General features: G+C 43.7%; 1 protein-coding gene across 1 annotated transcript in view; it reads left to right on the top strand.

Annotated features, from left to right (window-relative positions):
- Nucleotides 1-8533, top strand: part of rgs7b (regulator of G protein signaling 7b) — a gene marked incomplete at its 5' end in the record, with an annotated part of 31177 nt that extends 22644 nt beyond the window's left edge. Inside the window, 15 exons of the mRNA XM_079756936.1 lie at nucleotides 218-268; nucleotides 1002-1108; nucleotides 1331-1382; nucleotides 2093-2157; nucleotides 3209-3285; nucleotides 3379-3460; nucleotides 4256-4330; nucleotides 4634-4732; nucleotides 4896-4957; nucleotides 5147-5257; nucleotides 5617-5742; nucleotides 6209-6395; nucleotides 6512-6601; nucleotides 8253-8282; nucleotides 8435-8533. Of these exons, the coding sequence (XP_079613062.1) occupies nucleotides 218-268; nucleotides 1002-1108; nucleotides 1331-1382; nucleotides 2093-2157; nucleotides 3209-3285; nucleotides 3379-3460; nucleotides 4256-4330; nucleotides 4634-4732; nucleotides 4896-4957; nucleotides 5147-5257; nucleotides 5617-5742; nucleotides 6209-6395; nucleotides 6512-6601; nucleotides 8253-8273 (1205 nt within the window). The 3' untranslated portion in view covers nucleotides 8274-8282; nucleotides 8435-8533. The remainder of the gene's footprint in view (nucleotides 1-217; nucleotides 269-1001; nucleotides 1109-1330; nucleotides 1383-2092; nucleotides 2158-3208; nucleotides 3286-3378; nucleotides 3461-4255; nucleotides 4331-4633; nucleotides 4733-4895; nucleotides 4958-5146; nucleotides 5258-5616; nucleotides 5743-6208; nucleotides 6396-6511; nucleotides 6602-8252; nucleotides 8283-8434) is intronic.
- Between the last annotated feature and the right edge of the window lie 6370 nt (nucleotides 8534-14903).

Below are 14903 nucleotides of genomic sequence, written 5' to 3' on the forward strand. Positions count from 1 at the left end.
TCATTTTACATTTTTAGTTCCTTTTGTCTTTCACTTTAAAAGCATTTAATTAATATACATATTTCAGGTCAACCTGATACTCAGATGAATAGCTGTCCCCATCCCTGCAATCAGAAGTGTTCTCTCAATGATATTCTGCCAACAGAACAGTGATGGTGCTGAGGAAATGGATGTTATGAAACAATGTTATGTAACCATTAATACCTGGGTTTTTCAGGGTCAGACATTGTCCAGTGGATGCTTACACATCTAAACATGGAGGATCCAGGTGAGAGACTGTCGACTGTTCCTGTTGTACTGAAGCTGATGTGATGGCTGGTGTTCAGCGACCTGGGGACCAATCAGAGCAGTGTCATTAGTGGAGTGGAATATCAGCCACTCACTCAGAGTAACTCACCATTAAGGCTGGTGACTTAGAGACATGCGCTTTAGCTTTTCTCTATTAATTTTATTAGGATTTATTTTTCAACACTAGTGATGGCTGGATTAACCTGTTGCACACTGATAACTAAATACACCACAGGTGTGCAACCTCACCCGGAGTCCAATCAGACTCGGCCTAGTGAGGCTGTTTAAACCAGCCATACCACCACCAGCCACCATACATTCCCACAGACCCCAAACACTAAATTAAGGCTTGTGAGAATCTCCTGCTGCCCGCCCAAGGCTGGTCCCATCTTTGTGTTTGCATGCAGAGAGATTGGACTCATAGGAGGGATTTCACCATTGGCCATTCAACACCATGTGGACTTGAAACCTTTACAGTCACTTCTTCTCAGAACGTTAGCATCCAAACAGTATGCTTTCACTTATCTTTCCACTGGCAAACGGTGTCTGCCATAGGACTTGAGATTATTTATCAAAATTCTGATTTGGAAGACTACCCTTGTACACACAGAAATGTAGTTAAACGGGTGGTAATTGTATCTCATTCTCTCTCTCTCTCTCTCTCTCTCTCTCTCTCTCTCTCTCTCTCTCTCTCTCTCTCTCTCTGTCTCTAGTCGAGGCTCTTCATCTGGGAACATTGATGGCTGCTCATGGCTACTTCTTCCCCATCTCTGACCACGTCCTGTCCTTGAAGGACGACGGCACCTTCTACCGGTTCCAGGTAAGGCTTGTGTTCCCAGCCCCAACCTGTCCTGATGCGGCAGACAGACAGACATTCGTTCTGTATGGACACCGAGGACAGCAGAGATCTAGAGAAATCTCTAGTATTAGTAAAAAGGAAATAGGAAACTAAAAAGTGTTTGTCCACTAACTCCTTGCTGCCACTCAACTTGTTAGTTTGTTTCTCTCCCCATCTGTTGGTTCTCTCTCTTCCTGCCGTCAGACTCCATACTTCTGGCCCTCAAACTGCTGGGAGCCAGAGAACACAGATTATGGTGAGAGACTGCAATGGTTTGTATTGTACTGCAGAATTAGTTTCAATTACACTTTTCATTTTGAAATACCATATCTACTTTGTATTGAAGTTGTAGGTCAGTCAGTATGTGAACAGATTGTATAAAATACTCCTCTGAATGGTCAATGAAATCGCCTGCCTTCGAACTGTCAACAGACTGGACGGAATGCCACCATTAATAAATATTTGTGTGTATGTATGTATGTATATATATATATATATGAGTGGGTATAAAATACATTAGCAGATGAAAACTGATTTTATTAATAAGTTGCACGGGAGAAAAACATTTCAACATTCACAGGGTTTGTTAAAAGTCAGAAGAGAGATAGATTACACTATGTAGATAATTTAAATAATTAAAAACATTGCATGTGTTCTTATTCTACCAATCTACCTTGCTAGATCTTTTCAGTCCCTTTCGCCAGAGACAACCGATACAAACCCAAAGTGAACGTCCCCAAGAGCAAGCTAACAAAGGGCTTCCTTCAAATCGGGTCAGGAGAACAGAAAACACAGCCATGTGTTTAATTTAATAATGATGAATAATGAAGAGTTTGAAGAGAATGTAATCAAAGAGCCCAGTATCCTCCAGTATCCTCTCTCTCGTAGCTCAGAGGTCAGAGGTCCCCTCTCGTAGCTCAGAGGTGTCCTCTCTGTTCCATGTCCTCTCCATGCGGCGGGGCCCAGCCGTCTACCTGTGCAAGAGGACCATGCAGAACAAGGCCAGGCTGGAGCTGGCCGACTACGAAGCGGTAGGCTATCATGTAGCGTGCTGCAAGCCTTCTTGCTGCGCGATCTGACAGTAGGCTATGATCTCACCATCTGACAGTAGGCTATCATGTAGCAGCACGCCCTGACCATCTGACAGTAGGCTATAATGTAGCAGCACGCCCTCACCATCTGACAGTAGGCTATCATGTAGCAGCCCCCCCTCATCGTCTGACAGTAGGCTATGATGTAGCAGCACCCCCTCACCATCTGACAGTAGGCTATGTAGCAGCCCCCCCTCATCATCTGACAGTAGGCTATCATGTAGCAGCCCCCCCTCACCATCTGACAGTAGGCTATCATGTAGCAGCCTCCCCTCACCATCTGACAGGAGCTCTTCAGCATTATTAGGTCATGTTGGCAGCTTTTGTCTTCTATATTTTATATATAAAGATACATTTTATTAGAAAGGATATGAAGATATATCTTCATATCTTTCTTATAGTTAATACAGAAAGTAGGGAATATATTAAAAAGGCAAATACATTCTCATGCAAGATGTTACCTGCATTTCTAAGAAATTCTCATTCACGATGTCTTGGTAACACTTAACAATAAGGATAGAATAATGAATCATTAATCAAAATTAGCTAATGCAGAAGTAAGTATAATTTATTTTACAGCTAACTAATGGTCTAGTAATAATTGACTGATGGGGTTCATGTTAACTCTGGCGTTAATTTACAAATTATATGATAGGGTAAGGGTAAACACTAACCCTTGCCTTCTAAAACCCTTACCCTATTCAATCTTGTATAAATAAACACCATAGTTAACATGAACGCAACCATATAAACATGGTTAGTAAATGATTACTAGACCATGAGTTAAAAGTTCTTTACTGTACCCTTATTTAAATGTGTTACCAACTACCTCTATTCAGATAGTTCGTATTGAATTTGTTAGAATTGGTAATATTGTTTGCAAGGAGTAAATAAGTGTTTGTGTGTGTGTGTGTGTGTGTGTGATTGTGTATATTTGCGTGAGTGTGTGTCTGCATGATTGTGTATGTGTGCATGTGCGTGTGTCATTCAGGAGAGTTTAGCTCGACTTCAGAGAGCCTATGCTCGTAAATGGGAGTTCATCTTCATGCAAGCAGAAGCACAAGCTAAGTAGGTCGGACCAACCATCTGCCTTCACACAAACACAGAGCCGATGTCAGCACGTCACGGAACACATCCCTCTCTGCTTCTGCCCCTGCTCAGGGTAGACAAGAAGAGGGACAAGGTGGAGAGGAAGGTTCTGGACAGCCAGGAGAGGGCCTTCTGGGACGTCCACCGGCCTGTGGTGAGAGGCCTTATGCTGGATAATCTAATTTATATCCAGTGTGATGGAAGGAATTTCTAATCAGTGCTACGAACATGTCTATGTGTACTGAAAACAATGTTTTTAACCCTATTATACTTTTTTAAGTCAATTGTCTCAAATGAACGTAAAAGAAATGTTTGAAATATGTTTGTGTATGTTCATGAGTTTTTTTTGTCCTAACCTATTATGTTTGTAATATAATATAAGAGTAACTTGTAGTACTGGAGTGACACGAGATCGCAGGGCGAGACGTTGATATCCATTTTAACACAAAATGTTACAAGTTACACTTAACAGGTGCCGAGAGCGCCCCCTAAGGCATGGGAATAACAATGCAACTATCCATTGCATATCTAACAGTATCCTCTGCTAGCTGTACCACTGCTAGTAGCGCAGGTGCTGCTCAATGCAGTCAGTTAAAGCTGCTGTATGTTAGAGCTTCAAAGAGAGAGAGCAGAAGAGGGCAAGATTCAGAAGATTGATGACGTGTCCTATCCCTCTCTGCTACAACGCTACATTTGTTTGCCTTTGACATGGCTAACATGTCACTCTCCTGTGACTGACAGGTGAGATGGATTCCCCAAAGGGAACATCTCTTCCCCAGAGAAGAGATGGCCTGAACAGATCCTTGAGGCTAATTACAGCCACTAGTTGCTGACGGATGGCTCGGCCATTTCTAACACATCACCCTCAAATGATAGCTCTTTAATCTGACCTGCAGCATTTAAATGGGTGCTATTCACATGAACGACGTCTCCTCTTGTTCCCCTCAAGCCGGGCTGCGTCAACACCACAGAGACGGACATCAAGAAATCCTCTCGGATGAAAGAACCGCATAAAACCAGGAAGGTGAGTCTCAATACTGAACATTTGAAATATAAATAATCAGGTAATAACCTGCAAAAATATGAGACAAAAAAACTAAGTTGGCTGTTCCACAATGTGAATTTTAGGGGACATTTTGTTTTCATTGTTTCCTTAGACCATCTTAACGCCCCCCCTCTGGGGATCTAGAGAGGGAGCCAGACGAGAGAGTAAGAGGTCAGGGTGTTCACACTGCCACCCTAACGCCATCTTTCTCCCTCCTCCTGCCACCTCCCCCCTATCTTCTGTCGGTGGTGCTCCACCATTGTTCTGTGTGTGTGGTCCCAGTCAGTGTATGGCTTGCAGAACGACGTTGGCTGTCACAGTCCTGTGAACACTGCTACACCAGTGACCAAAGAGCCAACGAAGGAGGAGCTACGGCAACAGGCAAGGCCCACACTGATACGGCCTCATGGAATAAAGGAACAAAGTTTCCTCATTTGATTAAAGCAGATAATGATAAAGTACTTGAGACCTTCGGCCTCTTCCCTTCAACCTGACAGCACCTCTATTTACTCCTCCTTTGTTTCCTTTTTTGTTTTTTCATCAGATTCAATGTTGGCAGGCCCAGCTGGAGAGACATCGGTTAAAGATGTCTAAGGCAGCAGACAGGTAACCCCTTTGTTCACCTCACGGGTCCTCACTGTATCCTGACTCGTCCTTTTCTCTCTATCTCCATTGAACTTGTTTTATTTCATCATCACAATGTGTTATCAACCTGACAAAGGACAAAGAAACTGCACCATAAACACTGAATGGGCTAAATCAAAAGCCTCTGAACATGTCCTCTGCTCCCCTTAGCCTGATCAGCTACTGCCAGCAGTACACGGAGTACGACCCCTGCTTCACCTCCCCGGAGCCCTCCAACCCCTGGACCTCTGACGACACCACCTGCTGGGAGCTGGAGACCAGGTCACGCCCCCATGAATACACACCCTACCTCCAGGGGCTGTGGGGATCAGCCGGGAGCTCAGGAGGAGATCTCTGCATGCCCAGACCACATGGAGCTCGCTTCTGCTTATATTGTCGTATAATTTAATAAAACCCTTTTTTCAACTTCATCCACATGGGATGCAGCGGCGTGTGGACGTGGCTCAGGCCTGTCGTTAACAGCGTTCAATCAGACAGCTGAGGCATTGCCCAGCAAGGAGCCTTTTGGCCCCGTCAAAAGACATCGCAATGACATGTAGAGCACAGGGTCCAGAGAATATCATCATATCATAGCTTTACATTAGTGTGTGTGTGCCTGTGTGTCTGTGATGTGTGTGTAGTAAAGAGCCAGGGCAACAGAGAGTGCGGCGATGGGGATTTGGCTTCAACGAGGTTCTGAAGGATCCGGCCGGCCGAGAACAGTTCCTCAAGTTCTTGGAGTCTGAATTCAGCTCAGAGAACCTCAGGTTGGTCATGAAAACAACACTTCATAACCCTATGCTAGGAGCTTGGATGTGTTAGCCTCCTGAGACCCTCCCTATGCTACGAGCTAGGATGTGTTAGCCTCCTGAGACCCTCCCTATGCTACGAGCTAGGATGTATTAGCCTGGTGAGACCCTCCCTATGCTAGGAACTAGGATGTGTTAGCCTCCTGAGACCCTCCCTATGCTAGGAGCTAGGATGTGTTAGCCTTCTGAGACCCTCCCTATGCTAGGAGCTAGGAAGTGTTAGCCTGGTGAGACCCTCCCTATGCTAGGAGCTAGGATGTGTTAGCCTGGTGAGACCCTCCCTATGCTAGGAGCTAGGATGTGTTAGCCTGGTGAGGCCCTCCTGATCTCCAGGTTCCTGTTGTGTTTGAATACGGTCTTAGAAGGCTCAATAAGTCATCCATTCATCATGTGTTCACACAATGAGCGCTGGACTGTTGCTCAGGTTCTGGCTGGCGGTGCAGGAGCTGAAGAAGCGGCCCGTCAGAGAAGTAGCGACTCTGGTCCACAACATCTGGCAGGAGTTCCTGGCTCCGGGGGCACTAAGTGCCATCAACGTGGATTCCAAAAGCTATGCCAAGACCACCCACAATATCAAAGACCCCGGCCGCTACACCTTTGAGGACGCACAGGTGATCCCAAATAATGTCCGCTGTCACCCACTCACTTTCTGTTCCTTTAAACAAAGCAAAGAGAAACGGTGAACAACAGAGTTTGAAGGAGATCCTTCCTTCTGTTCCCCCTGCAGGAGCACATCTACAAGCTGATGAAGAGCGACTCGTACAGCCGCTTCCTCCGCTCCAGCTGCTACCAGGAGCTGCTGCAGGCCAGAAAGAAGGTGAGACCTAAACAGGAGAGCTGTGTCTGAACAGGAGAGCTGTGTCTGAACAGGAGAGCTATGTCTGAACAGGAGAGCTGTGTCTGAACAGGAGAGCTGTGTCTGAACAGGAGAGCTGTGTCTGAACAGGAGACCTGTGTCTGAACACTCATCTGTTTGAGTGAAGAGCTCCAAACCGTATCAAGGAGATCATTCCGTGCCTCTGAACACAGCTCCGTATCGGGGCTATCCTCAGTCTTAAAACAGGAACATCATGTCTCTGTCCTGTTCCACTTTCTGCTAAAGCTCACACTAGCTGGGTCATCTCTGTTGAGGCTTGCCAATTTGTTCATTCGTTTTTTTATCAATATGTCTTGGCCTGACTTTAATGTCATAGAACAGGGGTGCCAAAAATGGTGATCGCGATCGACCGGTCGATCGAAAAGTTAGTGCAGATAGATTGGGAGACATTCCAAAAAAATAATTAAATAAAAATAAAAAAAGGATCATCCCTACGGCATTTACCACTTCATTGACGAAAATTGTCTGTCAGACTTTGACCAATGGTTTCAAGACTTAGCTTTACTCGAGCCAAACGCTACATTTATGAGCTATCCATTTAGGGATGATGTTGAGGTTGATGTACTCGCATCAAACAGCACTGTTTCACCTGAACATGTCTGCAGTGGAGGATGAGATTTTTACAGTACAAGTTGATATTGAGCTTAAGTCGAGGGCTCATGGACAATTTGGGAAATACTCAAATAGGAAAAGTATCCAAACATTAGGAAATATGCTACCTCCTTGACTGCATTATTTGGCTCTACTTATTTTTGCCAGTCAGCCTTTTCCCACATCCCACATTCTAAATACCATTCCACCATGACGGATGGACATTTGGAAGCCTGCTTGAGACTAGCTACCAGCAGCTACTGTCCGGAAGATGCAACCCTGGCGGACTCCATTCAGTGCAAGTCATCAGAATATGCACTCAGTATATATAAATAAAAATAAATAAATATATGTTTAGCATTTTTTTAATGTAGGACGATCATTTTGACCTGGCCTTTTTTTAAGAAAGATTGTGGGACCCCTGTCCTAAAATATTGTGTATATGAGGTGCCATAGGGTGAACTTAACCACTGGTGTCTCCAACACATCTTACAGACTCACGCTCTCCATTGTGCCTCAGTCTAAGCTGCCACAGTTGCAGTACTGTGGAATGTGGTTCCTTTTGGTTTTGGTTTCCTAATATTCTGATGGATGTCCTTCTCATGTCTGGTTGTTGCTTTATTGCTTGGCTTGTTGTGTTCCCTGCAGCTGTAGCTCTCTGCTCTCTGTGTTGCACCTCCTCCCAGCATGTCATTCGCTGGTTTGCTTTGCATGTTTTTTGCTGTTGTGTCTTTTCTGTTGTTTTTGTCTTGATATTCGAACGAAGCCGTCTGCCAATTTGAGCGATTGTTTTGTAAAGCGGTAAGTGATTCCTTAGAGAGAAAGAAACATTTGCCATTAGGGAAAATCATGCTTTCTGCTAAATGAGCTACAAAGCATTTTCAATAATTCTGTAAATGGTTGTTCATAAAAACCTAGAATGTTAAATAATTGTATTCTTCAAATGTCTTCTTATTTATTGTTGTCTTATTGCTTTTTTTATTCCCTTCTCTGTCCACAGAAAAGCAAAACCTTGTTCTGAAGTACACAGGTAAGATCTCCCAGCATTACTTCATTCAGACATTGCTGAAGGTCAAATTACATGATGATCCATATCATATTTGACATTGCACTATATCATATTTGATATAATGTACTATATCATAAATAATTCTAATTGGATCTTCTGTCATTTTTTGTCAGGACCACAAAGATCAGCTCTCGACAATATCAACTGTAGCCAGTGGCCATGGAGACGTCTCATATGAACTGTAGCCATGGAGACATCTCATATGAACTGTAGCCATCGAGACGTCTCTTATGAACTGTAGCCAGTGGATCCTATGTGCATATGTGTGTGTTTCATTGACATTTTCCAGACATCCCCAACTGGAAACCAATCATATGAGAACAATTCTTGGGAACATTTCCACAAATGACTAAAATGAATCATGTAGTTTTCCTACTCCTTGCATACATGCCATCTTCACAGAGAACACCAACGCAAGGGAAGCAATGCTGTAGTCATGGTTTAATGAGTTAGCTCAGACTGGTATGGAGATCCCAGTCTGCGATGGAGATCCCAGTCTGGGATGAAGACTGTGATGGAGAACCCAGTCTGAATGAGATCAGACTCAGTTATTTATTTAGGTTTATTTAAGACATTACACTTAAAATAAATAATGGGATGTTTATGGATCAAAGATATTAGGAATACTTTAATAAGAAACCTCAATGTGTTTTTCTTTCACTAATGTTTGTGGTTTGAAACACTGCTGGTGAGTGAGATGATTGTCTTCAAGGGCTCATGGCTACAGTAGAGTAACGAGAGACAAGGTCCTGTCCATCTTATTTGTACAGCCCTAAATCACAGTTTGAAGAAACTCTAATCCAAACGGTAGAACCTCCAGAAGGAACCAAGAGTGGGAGACCTGAAGGGATGTCTGGTAGCAGAAACGAAGGTTTCTTGATATTAGGCCTTTGGAGAATAATTGATATTTGTTGTTCAAACAGAGCTAAACTCAATGATGTCAAAGGTAAATGTTGAAAACCAAATGGGGTTAAAGGTTGGTAGGATTTATTGTCAAGGCAGGTCTCTGATATTTATACCTTTTATAGCTATTTCGCTTTTTCAGATTTTGAGGATCTTAATACTAGAAAAGTATGAAACGTCCTATTAAGGGTGTACTATTTATATGGCTTCAGTTATGAAGCAGCTCATGAATGTTTGTTTGACATTTGACTGGATATCATGACATACTAATGTAATAAATTATGTGATAGCAATTTAATGAAGCACAGCCTAGAATTCAATTCTTTGAATTTGTATCCCTCATTTTACTGGAAGTCCCTGATTATCCTGCTTTACTTACCCCAAGAGCTAAAGACCATTACGAGCTATCTTTTCCCACTATATTGTCCCGCTGGTCAGTGTAAATGAAGCCATTAAGCAGTCCCTCCAGAAAATGCGGCGTTTTTTTGTGATTGTTGCGGCCAAAAATCCTTGATTATGTGGCACGTTTTCTTAAAAAATGCGATGAAATATGCGGCATACTTAAGCAATTTCATGCGAAAAAATGCGGGAACTTGCGAAAAATGCAGCTTTTCGATAACGTTCACGTCGCGTAATTACGTAACTTCATAACGTTCCCATGGCAACAGGGGGAAATGGCTGCACTTGTGTGAAGTAAACGCAACATTTTTCAACTTTCTGCTAAGACATATGTGACTTTTTTGCAACGAAAATACAGGGATTATGAAATCATACAAGCCCCGCATATTTTGCGCGGAAATCGGCAATTTATGCGGTGAAAGTGCGGCATATTTGAAAAAATGCGCCCCCGCATGAATATGCAGACTTTGGCTGATTATGCGTTGAATTATGCGATCGCATAATCGCGTTTTTCTGGAGGGACTGATTAAGCCTGGGGTTGTGGTAGGAAATGCGTTAATTCTTTCGAACAGATTGTTTAACTGACATATATCTTTGTCATGTGACCGCTTGAGGGGAGGGGAGCACTTTAGAATAACTGCAACCTTTGAAGCATTAATAGAGCATAAAAAATACTGAATTCTGAATATTTACAATGTGTTAATGCTTTATAAAATCGTAATAATTCTGCAATTGATGTGTTTAGGTACATAGAAAGCCTTCAGTTTTTGGTGTAAGCCTCTCTTAAGTCAGGACTATATGTCTTTTGCAGTCTTAAGCGTGTAACTGAATTGGCATTACTCTATAAACAATAGCCTTTATATACTAAAATATTGCTATTTGTTATTGTAACTTCCTTAATGGACCAACCGAGATCCAAACTATCCAGCACCCACAACCACCTTCACACTCAGAATGTAGAGGGAGGGTTCTAGTACGACCGATTGTCCCAAAGTGTCCCAGCTGGCGTCAACATGTAAAAGATCAGTACTGGTATCATCTAAAGGTGTGTAGCACCTCTGACAGGACGGCAAAACATCCAGCAAGACAAGAGGAGCCACCTGAGTGATTGAGTGTTAATGGCGCATGTTACTTGGTAGTGCTGGGTCTTGTGCTGTTTTTGTTTGTTTGCACGGAAGTTAGATGAGATGAACCTCCCAGGCAGTTAGCGTGAGGTTTTTCCTTTGCGTTTTTCCCTTTCTGTTATGTGGTAACCACCTAGGCCTTTTCTGCCGACGTTTTTTGGTTGCTGTTACTTGTTTCACTTGCGCGAAACCTTAAGATCACTGTCAACCATAAAACATTGTTGTCTGTCTTTATGTTGGGTTGTCCAATGGCTGCTGATTTTATGTATATTGGACACGTAACATAAAATGGGGGCTCATCCGGGATTGTTCTCCACTAATAGTTTTTTTCAATAGAGGATGTTTTTCCCTTTCTGTTATGTGCGCGTTGGCTGCACAGTTATCGGTGGGTAATTTGCTAGTGTGTGCCAAGCTCCGTCGTTTTCATTTTTTCGCCTAGTTGCGCTTGCAATCGTGTTTTTTTTTCTTTCCTGCATTTTTGGCTGCTTAACTTGCTGTGTTGCGATATTTTTTTTAGAGGAGGTTGTGGCTTATCCAACAATAGAAGCCATAACTACTTCACCCGTGATCAACTAGTGATGATTGCGGGGTCATGATAAAATTGAGGTCGCTGGTAGTCTGGCTAAAGCAGATCTGTTGGAGGTCCTAATTGATACTTTGTCTGCTCGGGGTGTTTTAGAAAGTGTCGGCGGTAAAGGGCCTATCGACGGTTCCAAGCCTTGCTCACTTGCTTCACCCAAACGTCCAACTACGGCTTCTGTTTCTATGGCTGAACTCGAGCTCCGTCACTTGCAAGTAAGAGAGAAGGAGATGGAGTGGGAGTTAGTTCGCGAGCGAGAACGGAGAGAGCATGACTATAGAATGAAGGACCTGGAATTGCAGCAGCAGGCCCTTCGTCTAAAAGAGCTTGAGATAAAAGCTCGGGAATCTACTGTAGTTTGGTTCCAACTGATCATTTTGATGTCATTCGCAACCTCAGACTTGAGGTTAACGAAAAGGTGCCTCCTTTTAACGAAAAGGAGGTTGATTCATTTTTTGCGCATTTCGAGAAGGTCGCTACTGTTATGAAGTGGCCACGCAACGTATAGACAATAACTCTAGAATAACTCGCCAGTATTTTCACAGGCAAGGCCCAGCAGGCGTATGCAGGGCCGGATTAACACTTTCTGAGGCCCGGGGCTAATTACCCGGGTGAGGCCCTTCATATCATGATGTTCTGACGCATGACCTCACACAAACCCACTAACACATCAGCGTACACAGTAGGCCTACCAATCTATGACAGACTATTTAAAGTGAACTGGTAAAATGATTTCAATTTAATTAAATTCATTTCAATTCAAGGGTAGCTTTATTATAATTGCAGTAGTGTTGACAAAGCTGACAGAATGAGGATGGGGAAACAAAATGTATCTGAATTGGCCGACTTGAAAATGTAGGAAAAAAGAAAGTATGAAATTGGTGATTCGGTGACTTTGGCAAATCATTACAGAAAAAGTAATAGGCCCTACAATGCATTTGCTATCAAGTACAGCAAGTTAGGCCCAGACAACATAAATGAACTGTTTTTTGAAAGTTACTTAATTTATAGAAATGCATCCTGTTTTTGTAAACTCATCAAAAACTATAAAACAATGTAGGGCCTATTGTAGGCTATTAAACAAAGGTCAATGAAGGCCCCGGCTATGGCTCAAACGGTTTGGGCATTGAATGGTTAATTTACTCCGGGAGTAACGCCCTGGTAGGCTACATGTCCGGTTACGCACAACAAACCCCAAGCAAGAAGACAGGCAGGAATGTACGATGCAACATATTTGGGGTGAGCTGTTTGAAATGTGCACACAAACAAGCTAAAACTATTTTACACATTAATGAGCTGGGTCATATAGAGGAGGCCGCCGCGTCAAACATGAATCACCAAGGGACTTCAGGAGGTCCGTCTTCTGCTCTTCTTCCGTGCGAAATCATTAATGAGCTCCTCAAAGTCCATTTGGGCCAGCATGTCGTGCTCAATTGACATTAAAGTCAGATTGTTAAGTTTCTCCTCCAACATTGTCGTTCTCAGCCTGTTCTTGATAATTCCAAGTTTGGAAAATGACCTCTCCCCGCTGGCATTGCTGACAGGCAATGTAAGGTAGATCCGCAGTGCTATGTCGACATTTGGAAAAACTTGTTGTAGATTCCTTTCTCGAATGAATGACAGTAGGTTCATCGGCTGCCTGTTTACAGTGGAGACTTTTGCGAAATGCAAAAACTGTCCTAGTTCATCAGGGAAATCATCAGCCAGGTCTTCGTGGTATTTTGCCTGCAGGTTGACGCTTTTCTCGCGTATTTCACTGACAGACAATGTGTCCAGTTGCGTTAGAAATCCGAAGTAGGTGGACGTTTCTTTGTACACTGCGTGTCTCTGTTGTAATGCACTGATCAGTTTGTCTATGATGACAAAGAATGTCTCCCGAAAGCGATTTTCTCCCGCATTGGACACAAGGGTTGGTTCGTCTGTGTCATCAGCCGGGGTGGTGCGCTTCACCTGTCGAGTCACAGTGTACTGCTGTGACAGTGATAGTGATTTGGCCTGGGATTCCAAGTGTTTGTACTGGGAGCGTAAATTGGACACAAAGTCTATGAGGGACTGGAGCAATTCCACAGCAGTAACTAGGTCCAACTCCACCTTCTGCAGGGCCCTGCTTGTGATGTCAAATCTTTGCAGCATGGTATCCCATATGATGGCGAGGAATGCTGTCTCGAATCTATTCAATTTGTTTGCTAGAGACTTCGCCTCATCTCGTGCGGCTGATTTCTGATGGTCGTCTTCTGCTATCTCGTTTAAAGTGTCGTGGATATTTTTGAAATTTAAACGGAGAGCTTTTGCAGCCCGGGCGTGTGCTGCCCATCGCGTCGATGAAAGTCCCTTGACCATCTCCATGCGCTTGTTCTCGTTAGACTCCAGTCCATCCATTAATACTTTCCAGCGGCTAGGCGAAGCTGAGAAAAAAGTGAAGATGGATTGAACTAGCCTAAAAAAAGAGCTGGCGTCACGGCAACAATCCACACTACAGACCCCAACAAGGTTCAGGGAGTGGGCCGCGCATGGAATCCAATCAGCAAGTGGGTTTATTTCCTGAATTCGGGCACGCAATCCCTTGTATGCACCTGCCATGTTAGACGCGTTGTCATAGCACTGTCCCCTGCAATTTTTAATGTCTATGTGCATGTCCTGCAGCGCACCTGTGACTGAGTCAAAAAGGGACTCGCCTGTATGGCTAAAAATGGGCAGAAATTTCAAAAATCTCTCAAAGATCATGCCCTCCTGAGACACGTAACGCACCACAAATGTTAGTTGGTCAGTGTGACTCAAATCCGGTGTAGAATCCACAATAAGTGAAAAATACTTTGCGTGTCGAAGCTGCATTATTATCTCTGATTGTACTCGCTGGCCCATGAGTGCAATGAACTCAGTGCATACAGTCGATGACAAATATGAGGGTGTCCCCCGCCCCTTGTTTCCAAAACGTTTTAAGTGTTCATCCAAAAAAGGGTCAAACTTGGCCAGCAACTCTAAGATGCCCAAATAATTGCCGTTGTGCACTGAGCCCAGTGTTTCATTTTCTCCCCTGAAAGCGAGCCCACGCTCTGACAGAAATTTTATCACGGCCACAACTCTCCTCAATACCTCCTTCCAGTAATTCGCCTCATCTTTCAGTTGATCCTGCAGGCCCGCGTCGATCCCATGCACCTGGGTGCGCGCAAGCCAAGTAAGAACAGCCTTTCTGTGGGGCTGACCCGCTTTGTGCATCTCGACTCGGTCAACTGAGTGTTTCCAATCAGAGAATCCGTGCGTGAAAGCGGACGAATCGTTACTGAATAGTTTGCAAAAAAAACAAAACACATTTCCAGTAGATGGGGAGTAAGACACCCATTCTCTTGCCACCTTCTCTCCATTTCTGAGCGAGCGACAGAACAATGTTTTGCTCAGACATCGCTTCTGATTTTTATAGCTCCTTTCAGAAGCCGAAAAATCGTCATCTTTATGTTGACATTGTGTAGGTGCTTCAATTCCCTTTCCGACCCAATAGCTTCGCGTCTCCTCATTAACTTCTCCCCAGCAGGCAATGTCTGTTGATATATCTGTTTTCGCCCCAGCCTCAGAATCAAC

This window comes from Pollachius pollachius, assembly GCF_949987615.1.
Source record: "Pollachius pollachius genome assembly, chromosome: 19".
NCBI lineage: Eukaryota > Metazoa > Chordata > Actinopteri > Gadiformes > Gadidae > Pollachius > Pollachius pollachius.